This window comes from Protopterus annectens, chromosome 13.part0, assembly GCF_019279795.1.
Source record: "Protopterus annectens isolate FY-2018-M chromosome 13.part0, PAN1.0, whole genome shotgun sequence".
In the NCBI taxonomy this organism is placed as follows: domain Eukaryota; kingdom Metazoa; phylum Chordata; order Ceratodontiformes; family Protopteridae; genus Protopterus; species Protopterus annectens.
Window position 1 is genome coordinate 924386969 of NC_056747.1, and position 22887 is coordinate 924409855.

The following is a 22887-nucleotide window of genomic DNA, read 5'->3' on the forward strand; positions in this document are numbered from 1 at the left end:
CACAAGGGTTTTGCCGACAACTACGGGACCCCCAAACAGCACACACACTCTTCATGGAGGTCACTATTTGGCAGTTTACCACTGCAGGAACAGCAGTGTTTAAATCCCGTAGTTCTCTTCTTTTTGGACATCCCAGAACACACTCTCACGCAAAAGGGAAAGAGTGAGGAAAGTGGAGGAAATGAAGAAGAAAGAGAGGAAATGCCAATAATGGTAAGAAAGAGATACTTGTGGGTAGAGCTGAAACAACATAGATATCAAGAACGGGCTATAAACAGGAAAAAAAACTTTTACAAAAACTTGTAAATGTATCAGAAAAATCACTTAGCTGGAGAGCTCAGCGAAACGCTGCTGTATGGCTGCGCAGCAAAGAACTCCAGCTCTATTCAGTCTCATACCGCTTGCTCAGAGGTGACCTGTGCCTGACATATAAGGCCATGTCAAACCCAGATTTGATGAATATGCTTCACCTCAAAAAATCTAGATCCCTCAGAACCACAAGGGCGGGAGACTTAAACCTTGACACGGTTATTAATAGAACGTGCTGGAGGGACAAATTCATCACCCAGAGACTCCCTATGTTATGGAACAAAATCCCGGTACATGTGAGGCAGAGCACCTCGCTGGTCTTGTTCAAGAGGAATCTTGACCAATGGATGGGAGATCGCAGATATACCCCAGGGATTACTTCAGTGTCACTGCTTGACAGAGGCACAGCAAAATAATAGGCATAGTTTTATTCAAACTAAAGGGGTGGCGAAAGCCACATAACTATGGGCTAGGCATATAAATGCCCTTGGGCAGATAGCCTAGTATGAACCTATGAACCTATGAAATGAGATCTGGGGTAACTGAGGAAAGGGCATTGTGGGTAGCAGCTTAGCTAGAGAGTTTTTGGTGCACACACGCTTGGTATAAGGCCAACTCGATTCCAAAGGCTCAGAACCGAACCCATCAGTGATGGATAAGAAGAAGATTAACAACTTCATATTAAATATTATCAAACAAGATCTGAGGTATGTTAGGCTGGCAGTGCATTATGGTTACAAGGAAAAGCTCAAGAGTTTTGAATCCAAGAATCTGGTAGAAGTGGCCGAGTCGGATCCAAGACCGATCAGTTGAAGAATGAATGAAAAGAACATCATCAGATGGAAGAAAATTATGGCCAAAATTAGGAAGTGCAATGTCCAGCAAGATAAGAACTCCCTTGTCAAATTAAATAAACAAGTCAGGAGGGTAATTTAAATCTACCAAAGCCAAATCTGAGGTAAAAGTAGCCTCCCAACTAAAGAAAACCAGAAAGCATTCTCCACCTATGTCTCAATCCCCATAAAGCATAAATACAGTGCTAAATTTAAGAACAAATCCATTTGGTGGAACCCCAGTATTAACAAACTATACAATAACAAGAAGAAACTCATAGCCCATAAAAGCAAAATTAGCACTCCATCAGCTAAAGAAGATCTCAAAAGATCAACAAAGAACTTGGAAATAAAATCAAATTCTCAAAAAGCATGTATGACCTGATAATTGACACCCATGATAACAACAACCACAAAGTTCTCTTTAGTTATGTCATGGACCTCAGAAGTAATAGATAACAATGCTCTCAAATGACCCAAAATAGCACCACATACATATACCCTGAAGACACGCACAACATACTAACAGACAAACTCAGCTCACAATATACTCCCCTGCCTCTGCCATATTATCTGCAGCACATTAGTATGGCTATGTCACAGCCCCAAACCTCTATGTAAAAGAAGTTATGTACTCATCATAACGTTCCATCTGAGTAGTTAGACTTCATTTGTCAGCAGCCTGTGGGTTCCGGATCCGAGCCGGCAGCTTACCAAGCTAAAGATCCAAGCTCCAAGCTCCTCCCCCTTCCCCATACTACCCTGCGACCTCCTTCCAATCCTCAGATCGAGTTTGCCACCTAACTATGTGGCACCCAACAACCTTAGCCAAAAAGAACCTGACCCAAACTCATACATCAGGCTCGACACATACAGGACATCGAGCCCAAAAGGACAAATAACCAGCAAGGTCAGGGGGTAGGAGGGAGGGAAACTTCTTTATCTGAAGTAGTTAACTTCATTTGATCATCAACCTGTGGGACAGAGTCCCCAGCTACCCGAATCTTGGGAGGCCCTTAAGGAAGGATATTCTGCAGCACTGCAGAGCCAAAGGAAGCCCTTCCTCTAGACACCAAATCTAGTTTATAATGAGTAATGAAGGTTTGAGAGGAAGCCCAGGTAGCAGCCGAACAGATATCGTCCAGGGAAACTCTAGACCAGAATGCATATGAAGTAGCCATAGAACGGGGTAGAGTGAGCATGCACCCCTTCTGGGGCTGGTAATCTAAATTCTCTATAAGCTTGAAAAATACAAAGCGAAATCCATTTAGCGATTGTCACTTTTGAAACTGGTTTTCCCAAAAATGGTTTAGCCAAGGAAACAAAAAGCTGATCAGATTTATGGAAAGGTTTGGACCTATGCAAATAAAATTGTAACTGCCTATGCACATCAAGTAAATGAAGTTTATATTCCCCTTTATTTTGAACATTAGGGAAGAATACAGGCAAATTAATCGACTGATTAATATTTGACTCCGAAGCAACTTTAGGTAGAAAGGATGGGTTAGTACTGAGAGATACCCTATCCTTGTGAAACACTAGGTAAGGCGGTTTCATACACAGGGCTTGAAGTTCCGATACTCTCCTGGCTGAAGTAATAGCCACCAGGAAGGCCGTTTTCCATGATAAGAATTTTAAGTCAACTGATGCTGCAGGTTCGAATGGGGGTGCAACCAAAGTCAGATCCCACGGCGGCGAAGGATTCTTAATAGGAGGACTCAGAAGAAAAGTACCTTTCAAAAACGTCTTGCAAATTCTGGCAGCAGCTAGGCAGCCTGAATTTTCCCCAACATGAAAATGGGAAATTGCCGCCAGCTGTACTTTCACTGTGGAAGAGCTAGCCCCTTTTTGGAAAATATGAGACAAAAAGTCTAACACCACTGGAACCGGAGCGGTAAAAGGATCCAGATTTCTCTCTGAAGCCCAAATGGAAAAACGTTTCCACTTACTACTGTAGACTTTCCTGGTAGGGGACTTATGTGCCGCTATCAGGATGGATTTAACTGGGGAAGAGATACCGGGAGTCCTAGCAACTAATGGAACTGGAGTAAACAAGCTGTGAGCTTGAGGCTGTCCAGATTTGGGAGAGCAATTCCCAAGGGATGATGAATAAGATCCGGAATGGGATCCAAGATCCAGGGCAGAGCTAGGAGATGAGACCGCAGGCAAGGGAACCAAACCTGATGAGGCCAGAATGGTGCTATGAGGATAGCTTTCTGTAAAAACTTTGTCATGAGAGGAAGCAGGGGATACACATAAAGAAGACTAGGTGGCCAAGCATGGACAAGAGTGTCTCTGGGGGCTTCACCCATCGGGGGAATTAGAGCAAAAAACTCGCTGCACTTTGCGTTGGACGGCGATGCGAAGAGATCGCAGCAAGGCTGACCCCACTTGAGGAAGATCTGGTCCGCTATATAAGGGTTCAGAGACCACTTGTAAGGGGAAAGGATAGTCCTGCTCAATTTGTCTGTGAAGATGTTGGACCGACCCGGAATGTGCGTTGCTATCAGAAAACGGTTGGTGATCTCCCATTCCCATACTCTCATGGCCTCTCGACAAAGTGGATAACACCTGGTTCCCCCCCGTTTGTTGATGTTCCAGACCACTGGCATGTTGTCTGACTGGATAGCAATAGTTCCCAGAGGAAGAGAGGCATGAAGGGCCTGCAACGCTAAAATGACCTATGAAATGATCATCTCTAGAACATTTATATGCAGAACGGTCTCACTCTGAGTCCACATGCCTTGGACAGTCTTGCCTGAGCAGTGCCCCCCACCCTAAGCAGGAGGTGTCCGTGGTCACCGTGGCTTGGGGAGGAGGCACAACAAAAGGGCGTCCTCCTCACAATTCCTGGGATTGAAGCCACCATGTGAAAGACTTCCTGCACACTCTGCTCATAGGGATAGGAGAGTCTAGAGACTGATGACGTAGAGGTCACTGAACCTGCAACGTCCACTGTAAAACTTTCATATGCAGACAAGCACAAGGAATGAGGTTTATAGCTGCTTCCATGGACCCTAGGGCTCTCAGGACTAACTCCACTGGTGGTGCAGAGGACTGAAGGAGCGCCAATACATGCAGATCCAGGCTGTGAAGTTTGTCTGGAGTCAAAAATATCCTGGCCTGAAGACAGTCTATTCTCGCTCCTATGAAATCTAGGATTTGAACAGGTTGGAAGACTTCTTGAAATTTATCGTGATCCCCAGCCGGGTAGATAACTGAAGGAAGAAATCCCTGGCTAGTACCAGTTGATGCCTGGTGGAGGCAGTGAGACACCAGTCGTCCAGATACGGAAAGACCTGAATGCCCTGAATCTTCAGGTGGGCCGCTACAACTGCCATGACTTTGGTAAACACACTGGGGGCTGTGGTGAGACCGAAGGGTAGGACCCTGAACTGGTAATGACTGGCTCCTAGCCGAAAGCGGAGAAACCTCTTGGATCGCCTGTCCATCTGAATATGGTAGTACGCATCCTTGAGGTCTATCGAGCACATCCAGTCTTCCTCCTTCAAAAAGGGCAGGATGGATTGTAGAGTGACCATCTGGACCTTTTCCTTGACAATGGACAGGTTCATTGCAGACAGGTCGAGAATCGGTCTAAGTCCCCTGACTTGTTTGGCAGCAAAAAGAACCTGGAATAGATGCCTGGTCCAGACTGGTCTGAGGGCACTGGCTGGATTGCTCTTTTTTTCTAGCAGCTTTCTTATCTCCAAAGCTGCCGCCTCCCTTTGAGCGAGTGGGATGTCCAGGAGGCATCTTGTACAAGGTGGGTTGTTTATGAAGGGAATTGAATAACCTCTGGATATTATTTGAAGCACCCAGCGATCTGACGTGATAGACTCCCATTAGACTAGGTGCCTCGAGAAATGCCCCCCTGACTGCCAGAGAGGAGCAGTCGGGCAACCCCTCAGGGCTGCGGCGGGGGTCGATTAGAAAAAGGTTCCGGTGACCCGAAGTTTTTCGGTACTCCTCTGCCATTGGGCCGGTGTCCACCTTGTCCCCCACTGCCTCTGGGGGAGAAAGAGTCCTGAGTGTTCTGGGACTGCTAAGATTTCCAGAACCACAGCATCTTTTGCCCATGCTGGTTCCTGGAGAAGAACCTTTGAGGGTTAGAGAAGAGGATCCCGACGGCTGACAGCGTTTTCCCGTCCTTCTCACTCTGGACAAGCGTATCGCGGATAGTCTTCCCAAACAGGGTCGAACTGTCAAAGGGGGCATTAACTAAGGATGCCTTGAAAGATTCCAAAAAATCGCAAAGCCAGAGCCAGGCATGATGCCTCATGGCAATACCGGACCCGGCTGCCCCAGCGGCTCCCTCGGTGGCATGAGAGAGTAAACACATGGACGTATTTGATACAGATTTGAGAGTGGCCATAAGCGCCGAGAAAGTCTGTTTATCCTCGGCCGAAATGGACTCCGGGGGGAGGGGGGCTCAGTGTACTCTTTGACAAGGTCGCGCTGCAATCTGATTACGTCGGCCATGTAATTCAGCGCCCTTATAGCAAAGACAGCTGAAGCAAACGTCTGCTTTCCAAGATGATCCATCGCCCTGGACTCCTTGTCTGGGGAATGGACAGAGGATCTTCCCTGGGCAAGTTCCTTTTTGGTGGCTGCCGCCACCACCATGGCATCAACTGGAGTACCCTTACTCCAAGTTGCTTTGTCTGCAGGAGGACTCAATACCTTATCGGGCCACTTGGGTATTGGTTCCGGAGTGTCCGGTTCCTTCCAGGCTCTGGTAGTGATAAGGTCCACCAGAGGGTCAGCCAGGGGGGACACCCAAGAGATAGATGGGCCTGTATTGAACGCCTCCAGAAACACTGACTTGTCCGAGGTAGGTTTTTGGGCGGACCAACCCCCCCCCCCGGCAAAGAATTTACATAATGTCTACAAAAGAGACATCTTTGGGGGGTGATCTGGGGGAACCTACCCCTTCCTCCAAGTCAGTATCTTCCAAGAGGGACTCGGGAGTCCATGTGCCTCCTCTTGCATGGGCATTTGCGAGGGATCTCCTTGGGGGGACTCTCTGGGGAGGGCTCGCAAACTGTCGCATATTCCTCAAGGGGAACTGTCTGGGGCATACTGGATACAGGCTGTCCCTGGGAGGACTGGATGATGGAAGACAAACTCAGTTGCGAGGGGAGCAGGGGCGGACTCTGAGGAAAGAGTGAGGGGTCTCGATTCTCCAGAGAGAACCCTCTCCACAATGTCAAAAGTCAAAGGGGAACTGGCTTCCCTAAAGCTGGTGGTGTGGGTAGCCATACCCCTCGGATCCGACGAAGGGATCGGAGCCAAGGCTGGCACAGCCGGGCCCAAGGAGACAGTATGCCCCGACCACAATGGGGCCAAAGACACAATCATCCTCACAGATCCAACGCCCAGATCTTGGCTCTGAGAGCTCAGATCTGACAAGGGATCTGACAGACTCGAGGACATAGTCGGCATCGATGTAGGAGGTACCATCGGCGCCGACTCCCTGACTCTGGGACTCCTCGGATCCATAGACTCCGAAACCCGAGGGTGGATCGGAGAAGGAGTTATCAGGGCGAATGTCGGGGTCGAACTCCCCACTCCGGCTGGGGGGGGGGCCACTAACACTCCCATTTGCAATTGAGTCTGCAGAAACCTCATCATCATCCGGTCCATATCGGCTTCGGAGAGGCTCCTAGTAGACCTCGATGATGCCACCGACACCGGCCGGGAGGGCAGATGCGAGGATGACCTCGAACCGTCCGTGCCTCCCCCTCCGGCTCCTGGGAGAAATTTGGAGAATGGAGCTGAGGGGAAGACGCCCTTGTAGTTTTTTGTGGAGACACTAACACCTTGGCAGGAGGGGTCGACGGATCTGAGTCGGCCTGCCTCTTGCAACCCTTCTCTCGGTCTCTGTCTCTCTCTTTTTCTCTCTCTCTCACTTTTTCCTTATGTCTGTCTTTCTTGGCCTCTCTCTCTCCCTGTGAAGAGGTGGGAGTGAGAGTCCCGGACAGGGGAGGAGGGCCAGAAGGGTGAACAGCCACAGCCATGGCTGAAGAATTAGATGGAGGAGCAGAAGTAGTAGCTGATTCTGCAGGTAAGAGACCCACAAGAATCAGCTTGATCCTGCGATCCCGCAGAGCCCGGGGGTTAAAGGCCGCACAAATTTTGCAGATGGACGATAAAGGGGGGACCTCCAAACAGACTACACACAGAGTGTGGCTATCTGCCGGGGATAGCTTATGGCCACACTCTGTGCACTTAGAGAAAGTCGGTTTCTGACTTTCAGACATACCTGCTTAGACAGCTAAGACAGGGGCAGATACACACACACGCTTGCTAAGGGCGGGAAGGGGGGCCTACACAACTGGAGTTAAGCAACTCTCTAATCTACAAACAGTCAAAAACTATGCACCCAAAAGCACCCAATAGAGAACAAGGGGAAGAATAAGTAGTTATTCACTGAAAAAGGGCGCACACACGGCAAACGAGATCTGATGATTGGAAGGAGGTTGCAGGTTAGTAAGGGGGAGGAGATTGGAGCTCGGATCTTTAGCTTGGCAAGCTGCAGGCTCGGATCCGGAACACACAGGTTGATGATCAAATGAAGTTAACTACTTCAGATGCCCTAAGTTCTCTCTCCAAGGCCAAGAACACTAGCTCAATGGGCCCAGATAATATGCCAAGTTGTCTTTTTGTCAGCAGCAAGCATTTCCTGGCTAATTTGTTGTTAGTGTATATTCAGTCTCAGCCTCTCCACTGGATTTGTGCCAGAGGTTTTCAGAACTGATGCAGGCATTCCACTCTACAAAAGGAGGCAAACTGATCCAGGAAACTATAGGCCCATAAGTCTCAACATCCTTATCTGTAAGGCAGTGAAGCACAATCATTGCATCACTGTAGAACTCATTAACAATCACAGAGGTGGTCTTCAAACCTTGGACTCAAGCCAGTTTGGTTTTTTTAAGGGTAGATCCTACCTCCTAAACCTGATGGTCTCTTTGAACAAGTTATAAGGGGATTGAACTCATGCAAATCAATTCACACTGCATACCCAGACTTGACCAAAGCTTTTGATACCATTCCTTACTCTGAAATCAATAATATGCTAAAGCCCTCTGTTACCCAGTGGACGGCAAACTGGCTCATCAACAGATCTCATTCTATTAGTGCTGGAGACACACTCTCAACAAAAAAAAGAGTTGTTATTAGCAGTGTACCCTAGGAACATGTACTAGGACCATTCCTCTTTGGTATCTACTTCTATGACGTCAAGGTTGACACCAAGGGCCAGTGGCTGACAAAGTTTGCTGATGAGTGCAAAATGGAAGCTGTCATAAACACTCCAAATGAATACCAGATTCTCCTGGAGGGCCTTCTGTGCACTAACAAGTGGTGCCTACACAATACCCTCAAACTAAATGCCAAAAAATGTAGCAATTGTGTCCTTTGGCAAACCGAGCCAGCCATGCTCCTATCACACAGGAAACACCCCCTCTAAAAACTGACTCAGTCATTATGGACTTGGGGATTTTCACTGAAAATTAACTATTATTTGACCATCACATTACAACTACTGTTAGGAAATTCTTTAATATAGCCAGAGTGATGATCACCAGGGATATATTTTCTAGATCCAGGGAAGCCATAACCCCCCTCTACTCCCTTATCAGACCAATTATACAGAATAATGCCTCCTTTGGTATGTACTTCTCAAATCACATGACGCAGCTTGAGAGAAAACACAGTATCCTTACTAAGACAATCAAAGACATGTCCATCTTGAGCTACCCTGACTGCCTCAAAGTGCCTTAAAGTGCTTTCACTCTTTTCTGTGTCCTATCAACTTTTTACAGCAGGCCTCTGCCTACCCTACAGAGCATGAAGAATCCATCCCTATGCAACCTCCTTTACATCCACAAAACTAATATCACCCTAATGCTAAAGAGGTCTGAATTTATACTGTAATATGACTAAGACCTGCTGATGTTATAGATATCTATCCCACATGTAAAGCACAGTAGTTCTTTGACACTTTTTAGGTGGATGACTTGATGGGCAATCGTAAGTATACCCCCTACATGGAAAGGGGACATAACTAAGTCCAAACTAATTTCATCTTGGTGTGGGTCTGGCTAGGCCTTCAAACCCTTATGGAAAGAGGAAGCAACTAGGTCCAAAGTAAATCATCTTGCTGGGTGCCTGGTACTGATTTCATATCTTGGTAAATTCAACGTGGGATCATGTGGCTGGGCTACAAATGATCCACTGAATCAACAAGCAGCCTGGTAAGAACATATGCACCTATAAACCTTACACTCTTTGCCTGAGTCCTAACAGCTAAGTCTCACAAAGCTCTTCTTTATCAGATCTTCCATTTATATTATGAATAAAGGGGTACATTTGGTGTTCCTGAAATTTCTTTTTTCTTTTAAGCTAAAGCTAAACACAAGCATTGTTCAATTAAGAAATATAGTTAAGAAACCCTGTTACTCTGGCATTAACTTTGATATGAAAAATTCTACAACTCTTGAAAATAGGTTTAGCAGACAAAAGCACTTATCTGCCACTTCAGTGGTGCAATAAAGTTTTGTTTTAGATCATCCAAACTGTTTTTATTATTTTTATACTATCTTAAGAAAAGCCTTGACGAAGATAAGATCAGAGCTACACTTCTCTTTGATCAAACTAAGGCACCAATACAACAAATCACTAGTTTATAAACTGTCAAAACCTGCAATTCACCTATGAAATTATGATAGATACACAATGCTAAAGTGTTTACCAGCTACGTGCTACACAGGAAAAGTATCATTAAATGGGTAATTCTGTACTGCCTCCCTTCGGTATGGACGCCGGTGCATCCTAAGAATTTATTCTTGCACCTCTGCTCTTCACTATATCTGTGTCTGCAATATGGCAATCCACAGGCAACCCAACATGAAGATAATTCTACTCTTTTCTGTACATATGACTATAAACTCAAAAAATGCACTCTAAAACGTTTTAGCATACTTCACGAAAGCGTTTAGGTGCTTAGCAATTTTGCTAAATATTTCTAGACCGAATCCATGTACTCTATAATAAGCAATATAGGAAAATTAATTTACTTAAACAAGGTATCTCACCAATGACTAGTGAAGAAGCTTACAGTACTGACCATACAAACTACTTAGGAGTATTTGAATGATGGATATCAAAAGGGATATCATGCATCAAGCTCAGTTAATACAAAATTAATTTAACTTTCACAGCATCAAAAAGAATCAAAACACATCTAAACCATTATACATTCAGGTTACTAAAGTTTACTTTTGTTTTAAAACTCTGTGGTTTTGCAGTGTGCACTCACACATCACTGTTACACACACTTACAAATTAACCTGAGGTTGTCTACAACACTGACATCAGAGCAGTATGCCTGATGGGAGGGTGCTCTGACACTGTAGGTCTCTCAAAAATAGGACAGCTAGGAATGAGATTGTATTTTTTATCTTCCACATTCAGTTTGTGAAAGGCAAATTAATGGATTCTGTAAAAGATTTTTTTTATGCAACCGTATGTTCCTCAAAGGGACCTTCACTCTTTATCTCCCTCTCTCATTAAACACGGGAAATGCCAAATGCTAAATGCTTTTGGAGATGGACTGACTGAAGTATTTGCTGCAAAGCTCTACAACTCAATTGTTAATGAAGCAAGATAACAGCATTTAACTTAAAAAAAACTTGAAAATAACAAATTCATATAGATGTACTGATGGAACCACACCTGAAAAGAAAATACAACCTAATTCAACAAGTATAACCCATTTGTTAATGCTAATTCTGAATTTTGCTGTTACAAATAATACAAAAACTGTCCTCTCCTCATCCTCAGAATATCTTTATTGTGTAGTAACTACTAATTTACAACCTACTCTTGATTTTGATTACATCATTTTTTTTTCATATTCTGTGTTGTAAACGTGCAATATTATTCTACTGCAAATGGGTCTAGCTCCATAAACAAGTAGTCTATTGCCAAATTTCCATTTTTAACAATTGTTCCTATCAGTCTGCACAAATGACATCACATTTAATGCCACACGTCCTTGTACTATAGAATTGAACATTTCTACATTAATACATCTTAGATATTGACAAACTTAAATAAACATAACATTTTTGTAAAATAATCACGCAAATAAACTTGAAAAAAACTTATAGAAGAACCTATGCTCATTCTTTTACACACAGAAACATCCACTGACCACAGATGTCCACAAATAATTTCTACCAAGTACTAAGCTTCAATTCATGTCCAACAAATGCTAAATTTATCAGCATTATCTCTGCAGAGTTCCTCAGTTCTATCAGATTCACACCAGAAGTTGTATTTGTGCTTTCCAAAGACTGGGTAAAGCCATTTTGTGCAGTAAATATACAGCATTGTTCATGTCAGCTCTTTTCTCCCCATACTATGCTATAGTTATAGCACTATCACCAGCAGTAGGACCAGAGTGGATGTGCCTTCTAACGTTTTTATGGCTAAAGCTTCAAACAAGCAAAAACTTAATGTAAAAGCAAAAAAGATATATTAAAATTTGCAAAAAAGTACTTTAATATTCTCCAACTTACGGTGCAGAAAGCAGTCGTACTTGAAACAGCGCCTGCAGAAAAGTGTGTGAAAGGAGTGAAGAGACTGTTCTCGCTGAACTGACTTCACATTAGGCCCATCAATATTAGGAGTGCACTGAGGCGGTAGTACTTCAGACTTAGACACGTCAGTCAGCTCTTTATATCTGTTAAGAGAATGTCACATGGAATGAGTCAGTTGCTTTCTGCTCATTTTCCAGTGAACATGACTGCCTCTCACAAATGCATCACAGTCTTTAAACTTAGTGACAGCTGAAGCTCTCTATTAGGCTGCATCAAGTCTGGCATGACATACAGTCCCAGTTCAGTTTTAGGGATATTTATTTACTAGGCATGGGAGAAATGTACACATACGTACATACATACACACACACACACACACACACACACACACACACACACACACACACACACACACACACACACACACACACACACACTCTCTCTCTCTCTCTCTTCTTCTTCAGTGAATGAGATAATTCATAAATAAGGATCCACATAAATTATAATTTTGCTGTAAAAAGTACTTATGATGAATAAAAACATACTTAAATATGAACAAATGTAGCCAGTTCTACTGTATAAAATGATAACGTTTGAACTATAACTTAAACATCCCATGACTGGCTAACAACACAAGTGGTGGGGAAGACAGGAACAGGAAGTGACTGATTCCAGCTTACTCATCACAGCTGAGAGAGATGGCCCAGTCTGCTACTGCACTGACCAAAACAAGAGGTGGAGGAAAAGGCAGGAGTATGACTGAGCAGCTTTGTATTTTGATTTAGCAAGCAGTGCCTGTGTTTTGTAGTCAGGTCAGACACATGCTTGGGAGTCTGCATGTATGCATCAAAGGACATGAACTGTGAACCCTACACTAACAATATGCATGTTAGGGCAGTGGGGAAGGATAGTAAAAACAATAGCAAAACTCCTCTATGGCTTTCTGAAAGAAGGCCCTCATCTGCTCCAAAGGTTCTCCGCTCCCAGTACTGTCGATCATAGTTAATGATGGTATAGCTCTGTTAAAAATCCTCATGGAATGATGTGGGGTGCAGTATTTAATGCAAGAGAAGAATGAAAGTCAACAGCAAAAAAGAGGGTCTGGCAGGTGGTATGAACAGGAACCAAACAGTCTATAGAAATAAATATGAAGAATGCCTGCAAAGAGTGGAATGAAGTGCATTTTTTCTCACTGTGAAATTTTCCTACACAAGAAGTGGCAAAATGCCAAAAATATTCTAGATAATGCTGCTAGTCTTGACTACTTTACTTGTAAATCTGGAAAAAAAGAGAAAGAAAAAAAGAAAGAAATTTGCTACTTTTAAAGTCAGCAACACTTTACTATGACCTGTGAGTACAGTTAAAATGTTTAAGTATTGTACTCAAATATTCACACTTAGGGTTACCAACTGTCCCACTTTGCGAGGGACAGTCCCTCTTTGGGCAATTGTGTCCTGCAAAAAAGTGTAAAAATGGCAAATGTTCTGAGATATTAGGGCAAAACTATTTCCTACATTTTACGTAATAGCTGCATAAAACAGTTGTTCTATATCTGAAACATCTGCATGTTGTAAGAAACAGAATAAGCAAATAAAATGCTACAGGAATAAGCTTTTATTTAGGCAAAAAGTGAAGTTCTGTCCCTTGTACTGGCCGCAGGTATGTTTTGGCCTGCAAAATCTGATATTTGCACCACAATTGTCCCACTTTAGGCATTTGAAAAGGTGGAAACCCTATTCACACTCCCTGAAATGAAGTACTTAAACTGGTGAGTTCTCTTTTCTGAAGCCATGTTCACAGGTACATGAGGAAAATATAAACATGAAACTGAAAATGGGCTATTAAGTTACTGAATTTCTGTTTTGACTTTAAGCTTCTGATTTAGATGTCAAAGCAGACTGGTACCTGATATTTTTGTTCTTCCAGAGGTGTAGCTGCCATACAGGGCATATACTTAATTAATATCCACAAAATATTGCACCATATTTGATATGATGGCTATAAAATACACCAGAGTGCTCTAAGGTATTCTGAGAAGGTTATTCTCATACTTCTGTCGTGTGCCTCTTCTCCACCCTTCTTTGTCACAGAACTGAATAAACACTAAAGCAACCAGATGGGAAAAAATAAAATGCTTTCCGCACAAGTGGACTGTAAAAGATTAGATAGGCTTTAGAGTCTACTGATCTCATCAGAGAAGTACAGTAAGTAATCTTTTAAAAAAAAAAAAATCACATTAGCTGGTCTGGCCTTTTCTGTCAAATTCTGTAAACATATTCTGAACCTTGCATCAAACCATAACTCGACACTTAACTATACTTAATAACAAGATGAAAATTTCCTACCGTTTATATCAGTATTCAAAACATATCTTCTTCGTCATCCATGATAATGTATCCTCAGGTTCTAGTTAACATAACTGCAAGAAAGTCAGAGAATATCTTGCCACAGGAACACATGTAGACATGAAATGACAGTCAGTAGAAGATCTAGTAAAATCTTTATCAACTTGGTTATATTCATAGGTTCATAGGTTCATACTAGGCTATCTGCCCAACGGCATTTATAAGCCTAGACCAGAGTTTTGTGGCTTTCGCCACCCCTTTAGTTTGAAGGATACTATGCCCATTATTTTGCTGTGCCTCTGTCAAGCAGTGACACTGAGGTAATCCCTGGGGTATATCTGCGATCTCCCATCCATTGGTCAAGATTTCTCTTGAACAAGGCCAGCGAGGTGCTCTGCCTCACGTGTACCGGGATTTTGTTCCACAGCATGGGGAGTCTCTGGGTGATGAATCTGTCCCTCCAACACGTCCTATTAATAACCGTGTCAAGGTTTAAGTCTCCCGCCCTTGTAGTTCTGAGGGATCTAGATTTTTTGAGGTGAAGCATGTTCATCAATTCTGGGTTGGACATGGCCTTGTATGTCAGGCACAGGTCACCTCTGAGCAGACGGTGGCGACTGAATAGAGCTGGAGTTCCTTCAGTCGGGCAGCATAAGACATATTTTTGAGACCCTTTATCCTTTTGGTGAGAAACTTTTGGGGCCTTTCCAGTTGCTGCAGGTGTCGGGTCAGATACATTCCGAATGGGGCATTGTACTCAATCATTGGTCTGATGAGTGAGGAGTACAGGGGGACGATGACCTCCCTTGATCTAGACGTGAATCCCTTCATGATCAGGTGGGCAATGTAGAAGGTCTTCCTAACTACTTTGGCGACGTGAGTGTCAAACGAAAGGTTACTGTCAACCTGTGTCCCCAGATCCCTGTATTATTACAAATTGGTTTCAAGAACCTGTATATAAAGAAGAGAGATATGAAGCCTTAATGGGAAGTTGACAAGCTTTCAGCATTCAAAATATCAATGCACGTGTTAACTGATTTAATGTATCTACACCACATGATTTGGATATATATATATATATATATATATATATATATATATATATATATATTTATATATATTTTTTTTTTAACCAGAGCTCGTCTTTCATTAAGTACCTTCCACCCCTTTCTCTTTGCCTGTACTTTGTTACCAAATCCTGACAGGAATTTCAACAGTTCAAAATCATGCAAAGTCTCATCCCACTCTATTACCTTTCAATCCTGGGTTATTTGATCCCAATATTCTGGTTCGTTTCCTTAATTTCAGCCCTTCTTGCCTATTTTCTATACCCTTACCTGAAGGCATCTCTACTGGTAAAATTTTGTTTTTCATTCCTGCTCTTGCTAAGTTCGCACAATACTCTCGACAACATTATGAAAATAATATTCTGTGTGATTGTTGCTATTCTCCTTAAGGATTTGCATCTGTGTCCTAGATTTTCTTTATCTCTCACCCCAACCATCTTCCTGAGTTATGAATATTAGCCTTAGTCATGAGGCTTTAAAGTACTCCATTCAAATCTGGTAACCCTAAACCACCTTGTTCTATGTGGAGAATCAACTTACCCCATTTAACTATCCCCAACACAAATAAAATTCTTCGCCTCTTTATTACCTATCACCCACAGTTAAAAGGACTAAAACATTTTGCTGCTTGTATCGTACTATCCATATCCATAATCAAGAGCTTCCAGTTTCTCACTTTTTGCATTGTCTTGTTTAGTGGCTTCCTATATACCATTGGCTATCATAACAAAATCAGTTTTAATCCATATAACTAAACGGTTCATCTTATTAAGTTTCCATAAATATGGGTACTGCTGAAACAATTCACGTGTGCATATGTAGTTTAAGGCTATATCCATCCTCTTATGTTCATTTATTTTATATCCTGAAAATACTGAAACTGTCTAAAATGTTCCACAACTCCAAATGTCCTTTCTCTGGATCTATTTAGTACAAAATAATATCATCTGCAACATTTACTGATCACCATGCCAGTTATTTTATTGGATTTGTGAATCCCTTATTTTCTTTGCCAGCTACTCTAAATATAAAGCAAACAGCAGACGGGAAAGAAGACATCCAAGTCTGGCTCCTCTGTTCAAAGACAGCTTGTAAGTGAGGAGACCCTCCCACTTCATTTCTTGCTATCAACCCTTCATGTATGCACGTTATTAACTGTACTATTCTACTAATGAACTCCAATGCTACCATTGTCCTACTCATAAAATGTCAACTGACTATACGGAATGGATTTCTGCACTGACTCACATTCTCTACATAAAGAATTTTCATGTCTTTGTCTTTACTGGTAAGACACAATGATTGCAAACACTACAGGCACTGTTGATGACTCCCTACTGGGTGACAAAAGTAAATCTATATATTTTTGTCTGTGAGTTGTTTAAACTGATCGAGCTGCTTTCTGTTTCACCTATTCCATTTTGTTTTCTGTTTTACGAAATCTCGTTGGCCTAGTGTTTTTGTTCTGTGTGGCATACAGACACTTAAAATACCTAGGCTGCATGCTTCACACATCCCCCCCCACTGGTTAATTTGTTTCTTGGGTAATACTTAAATACACAGAGAATGTCTGGGTCTTTTTCTGATAAAACTCAAGGCCTGCAAAAACTACAAGCAGTGTTGGTGACTCCATTCTGGTTATTTTTAACACCAACCCTCCCATTCCTTGACCTGCTTTTTAAACTGGGTGATTTTAAGCTGCCCATCCTTACTGTAAATTGAGCTTTACAAGCTCCTCCATTTCAACACTGCTGTTTGTATCTTGAATTATTTATTTGCCTTTCCTTGTGCTTACTTAGAAAAAAAGTGCATTTTGCCTCTCACTGTCTGTTCTACTAATTCACTTGCTCAAAATTCATTATCTAGACAGCTGTTGGATAAAGTAGTGCATTTTCCCACCCTGACAAGATCTTTTCTTTGTTTTTACATCAACAGCACAGTGAATTTTCTATCTAGTGGTAGAGGGTGGTAACCTGGTCCGTATAGGCTGGGGAAACACATTACAGATTCTTGCATGTAGTTGTTTTATTGGCTAGAGTGCTTATTAATCAGCTTACCTTGTTTTAAGTGCCCTTATAGATTCTGCACAATTGAGTGGCTCTTGGGTCATTTCTACAAAGTGAAGTACTTTTATTGATAATCACACTTTTATAAGCTGTTTAAAGTACACTGCTGCATCTGTATCTTGTAAGTTTATTTGTGGCAGCATTTCACTCTGGATGCTCTTTTGATGTGCTTTTATACTGGAAGGACTGTGACTATTCATCTAGTTACAGTAAGTATTTACCAGGTCTATCTGAGTTGGGAAGCACACAAAATGGCTTTAAATGTAGTTGTTTTACTGGCCAGAGGGGTCAGTAGTCAGTTTTTTGTATTTCCAGTGCTGGGATAAATTTGGCACATTTGCACAGAGCTGCTCACTGTGCCATTGTCCACTACAGATGCAAACATCTGGAAACATTGCTTATTTTCATTATACTATGACAGTCTATACTACTATTTACCTTATTATATCACCCAGGACCAGTGCTACTCAGACAGCATCTGATTTGGCACTGGGCAGCATCACTGGTTAGGTTAGCTGCAGATTACACCAAGTAACCACCCTTCCCACATCCAGTTACAAATACCATTCACTCCTATCCTTTCAAGTAGGACTTGCAACCATGGACGGGTACTTTCCTGCTATCTCTGCATCCAGCTTGGTGGACATGGGCATCCTGAGGCAATGTAACAATTGCCTTATGTATAATGACAACCACTTAATTCTCAAATAGAAAAATACAGTATGTGAGAGATATAGTTACACATTCACACTGGAGGCTATACTCTCACGTACAGACACAAAAAGCAACAAACAGGTTGTCAGCGGCTCCCACACATCACTCACAGCACCTGCAAAGGAACACATACACATAGACCCACATATGTGGAGGTACTCACATGTTGTTTGTCTTTTCGGCTTTTCCCGGTTAGGGGTTTCCACAACGGAACTCCAGTCTGTTAATGATTGGCAGTAGATTTTTTATGGTGCCGAGTTGCCAGCCCGACACCCAACCTTCAACGAAGGCACGCCCATTCACACATGTCTTTCAGAGGCCACTCAACATGTAATTTACCCAAACTTCAAAGGCCTCTCAAGCGCAGTCCTCATAAACTCCACATGTACACAAACAAGACAATTCCAATCACAACTCATAAAGCCATATCCTGTTGTGTCTCAGCTACCAAACTGTGCTGAGACACACTGAGTACCCAGTGTGACGTCCTCACTGTTAAGCTCAGATCACAAAGCAACTTCCCTTGCAATAAAGGTAAATCTAGTCCACCCACCTAACCCCAAGAACTTCTTTAAGGTAAATTACTCCTATTAAGAAATGGCATATCTAGTTTCCGAGCTCCAACAAATCCAGAAAATACAGAAACCTATGCAGGGGTGTAAACAAAAGCCATGTACAACCATATAAACAACTGCATAGAAATGGCAGTTGTTGTTTGTCTTTCGGCTTTTCCCGGTTAGGGGGTAGCCACAGCAGAACTCCGGTCCATTCGGAACGCCACTCGACCACGGGGAGGACATGCAGACTCCACACAGAAGGCACTCCCCGCACTACAGCCGAGAATCGAACGGGAGAACCTCTTGCTGTGAGGCAACAACGCTACCGCTGCACCTCCGCTGCTTAGTACCAGACCAAAATAAACCCAGATCAAAGCACAAAAACAAGCCACCCTACTGGAGCCCTAGTATTAATTGGTTGTACAACAAAAGAAAGAAAATCCTGCTGAAGAGTAAGCTGGAATGTGCATAACAAAGCAAAATGTCCCTCATTAGTCTAAACAAGCGAATCAGGAAAACTAGCAAGTCTCTGAAAGCACACTTTGAGGTAAAAATAGCCTCCAAACCTAAGGATAACCATAAGGCATTTTCAGTTATGTCCGCAATCTTAACAGCAGCACCCAATAATGTGTGGAATTAGTTGCAGATGACATCATCTATATTTAAGCGGGAAATATAGCAAATCTGCTGGCTGACAAATTCAGCTCAAATTTTACCTCCCCATCCACCCAGTGTTCTCCCCAAGAAATACCTTCCACCACTCTACCATCAATTATCACCAAAGAATAGGGTGCTATTGTGCTATCTAAAGCTAAAAATATGGCTTCAATGTGGCCTGACAATATACCGGGTTGCCTCTTATACAGCTTAAATCAGGACTTTTCAGGTCCATTAGGATCTCTGTTTAACCACTGTGAATGCTGCCAGCTTAGCTAGATAGAATTTTGTAGATAATTCTATGTTACTGTAAACATTAATGTAATCCACTGGCTTGTTTTTACAAATGTACGAAAACGAAATGTAAGAAAACTGTGTTATATGCTGAACTTCAAAAATGTAACCACAGTGCACCCTGCTGGAAGAAAGCTGTTAAGTAAAGAATTACAACTGTTTTTGATCTCAAGCTTGGAAACAGGATGTCTGGGCTAGAAAATTCTTTCTATTCTTATTAAGACAGAGATAATTACTACATTTTACATGTAAAAGTGTCTTATTGTTGTGGCTTCCTGGCCAGGTGCAGCTTACAAAGAAATGTAAATTTTGAGTTTCTGTTAGCATGAAAACTAAAGCAGAAGTGATAAAAATGATGTAATGTGAAATGAGTCAGCAGTACTGGGTTTTATCAATTTAAGACTTTCTCAGAGGGAGACTGAGCATTTTGCATTTTGTCTGAAGCTGACAACTCACCAGCACTTGCTTGCTCTCTCTGTATGTAAGTAGTATTTAAAACAGTGATTTCTCATAGAGTTAGTCTAGTTGTTTTCGACATTTATGTCAGACTATCCTACAATACTGTTTTCAAGTTCCTGTGATTTCTGAACTCTTGATTAGCACTGTGTTGAATTGATGAGATTTGTCTTGTGTTTTTATTATTTATTATAAAATATGTTTAAATCTTTCAACTGTGGCTGTTTTGTGTAGAGATAATTTAAGCTCTAGAGTACTTGCATGTATTTGGTGATAATGTCCAAGCCACTGCAACAGTCTTGCTGTTCAACACACTTACTGTTTGGATAACAATAACATTAAGCAGTGAAACTGGCCACCCTTTGGTAAGGGCCTTATAGTAGCTGATATTAGTGGTTGGTGGCAGTCAGTACTACCTTATAGTCTGGGCAGAAAGGGGGCACAGGTGGAGAACCTGTGCCAGCCTTCCCCAGGAGCATCTGTGTGTTTGTATATCAAGCAAATCTTAAAGTGTGTGTGTGTCAGCTACTTGGGCAGGGACACGAAGCACTGGCTGGACAGAGAGGGTGCTGGAGGTTTTAGCTTGACCACTAGGCTGAGATATGGACCCTATAGCAGTGCCAGTGGGGAATCTTATTGGGGATCTGGAGAGAAAGGGAGAAACCAGCCCTAGACTGACTGACTGTGATATCTGTGTGTTCTTAAGGGAAATTGTACTTTACTGTGTGTGTACTTGTTATCCTTCCCAATGTGCAAGCCCCTCATTGGTGCTAGTGGTGAGGATTGATGCTCCTTGATTACTGGGCCAGTGTACAGGCGTCACAACCACAGCCTCTGCTCTGGCTTTGTGCTAAGAGTGGAGGACAGCAACAGTCAACCCTCTGCAAAAAAAAGAGACCATCTACTGACCCTGGAAATTACAGACTCGTAAGTTTGACTACTCTTGTATGTAAGACTATGGAAAGAATAATCATGGATCTGAAATAATGACATAGGAAACCTCCAATCACTGGACCCGACCCAATTAGGCTTTGTCAAGGACAGGTCATGCCTACTGAATCTGGTGGATTCCTTCAAGAAAGTCACTAAGGCTATGGATGAGGGTAAACAGTACATACCACCTACCTCAACCTGGCCAAAGCATTTGACAGAATACCCCACTCAGGTATTTAGTATATTCATTAACAACTTCCATACCACTCTTACACATGGCACAGTTATCCAATGTGCAGATGATTCAACAATCATTTGTACTGCCAAATCCATATCTGAGCTACAACTTCTTACCCAAAATGTTTTCACTTCAACCGAAACTTGGATGTCAAACTATCTCGCTCTAAATACCAATAAAACTAAACTTCTAATACCCCCCCCAAAAAAAACTACACGTCAACAAGAATGACACTTCTGTCCAATCCCATAATAATACTTTCACTGAAGTTGTTCCAAGTACTAAACTGCTAGGGGGGTCATCATTGATGAAAATTTAACATTTGATCTCCATATCATCCTCAACATCAAAAAAACACATAAAAAATTAAGTACCCTCTATAGAAACAATACTATCTTAATTTCACTGCAAAAAAGCTACCATCTCTACTATACGGTGCCCCAATCTTCATCAATATCCAGTCCTCCCGGAGAACCAAACTTGACTCATGTTATAATAAGTGCTAAATTTGTAACAAATTCAAAACACTCACTCCACCACTGCTTATCTCTACATCAGCTAAACTGGTTCGAACTGCCACACTTATATACAAACTTCATCTTGCCCTTCCCTCTTCTCCTTACTGACTACATGTCTCCCTAACAGGCCTCTAAGATCAGAAAACAAAATGATGCTAAAAGTTGAAAAATCAAATCTTGCAGCTGGTCAAATGCTGTACTCTTTTACTGTCTCAAAAATATGGAATGCTCTCCCACCTTCAATCAGAACAATCAGTAATGCTGCTCTCATTAAGAAGTCCCTCAGAAAATACATCTCTTCTCTTTGGCACTGTGCATGTGCAAAAATAGCACCTCCTAAACCTGATTCCTCTACTATAACCCTTTATAATATTCCTTCTCATGAGCTCTCACTGTCTTGTTAAATTTCAACTGTTTATGCCTACAAAAATCCAACAATTAACAATCAAAATTGCTACTCTATCTGAAAAATTCCATCTTCAATGACACAACTGTACACAATGTAGATGTGCAATGTTTGTAAACAACTTGTACTACTGTGTTTACATTATTTCCATGCACTGAGATTGTACATATTCTGTATTGTGTGTTACTTCTTGTATGTACTATTAATGTATGTGGAGCTTTGCTCCCCAGAACTCTACTGAAAATGGGCTCACCTAGGCCCAGTAGACTTCCCCGGTTAACAAATGTAATAAATAAATAAATAATTATAAATAAACTTACAAAACTAGGCATAAATCCTTACTTCACCAGGTAGTCAATTGACTCACGAACAAGGCACATGTAGTTAAAGTGGGTGAGTCCAGATCCAGCAAGAGGCCAATTACTAGTGGTGTGCCACAGGGCTCAGTGCTGGGACTACTCCTGTTTGGAATATACTTCTCTGAAGTCAAAGCTAATGTGAAACACCTCTGGATGAAAAAGTTTGCCAACGCTGGAAGCTGACAGCAATCAGTGAATCTTCCAGTGATGTAAATATCCTTCAGGAGGGTCTAGATCAGACAAATGACTGGTGCCAGAACCATGGCCTAAAAACTAAATGCAAAAAATGTGTTATCACACCCTTTGGGAAGTCAAATACTCCTGCAAATTACAACATCAAAAGCATACCCCTAAGTGTAGACTCAGAGGTAAGACATCTTGGTACACAATACATAGTAGCCTGAACTTTGATGCTATGTGTCCACGGCAGTGAGGAAGTCCTTTTTTTGTGGTACAACTTATAAGTAAAGGTTTGACATCCAGATCCAAAGAAATTATCGTCCCAGTGTACTCAGCCCTCATTACACC

At 42.2% G+C, this 22887-nt stretch overlaps 1 protein-coding gene across 1 annotated transcript in view; it reads right to left on the reverse strand.

Moving 5' to 3' along the window:
- EZH1 (enhancer of zeste 1 polycomb repressive complex 2 subunit) overlaps positions 1-22887 on the reverse strand; it is a 3086757-nt gene that overhangs the window by 1560373 nt on the left and 1503497 nt on the right. The window contains exon 8 of the mRNA XM_044054680.1: positions 11729-11892. Coding sequence (XP_043910615.1) covers positions 11729-11892 — 164 coding nt within the window. The remainder of the gene's footprint in view (positions 1-11728; positions 11893-22887) is intronic.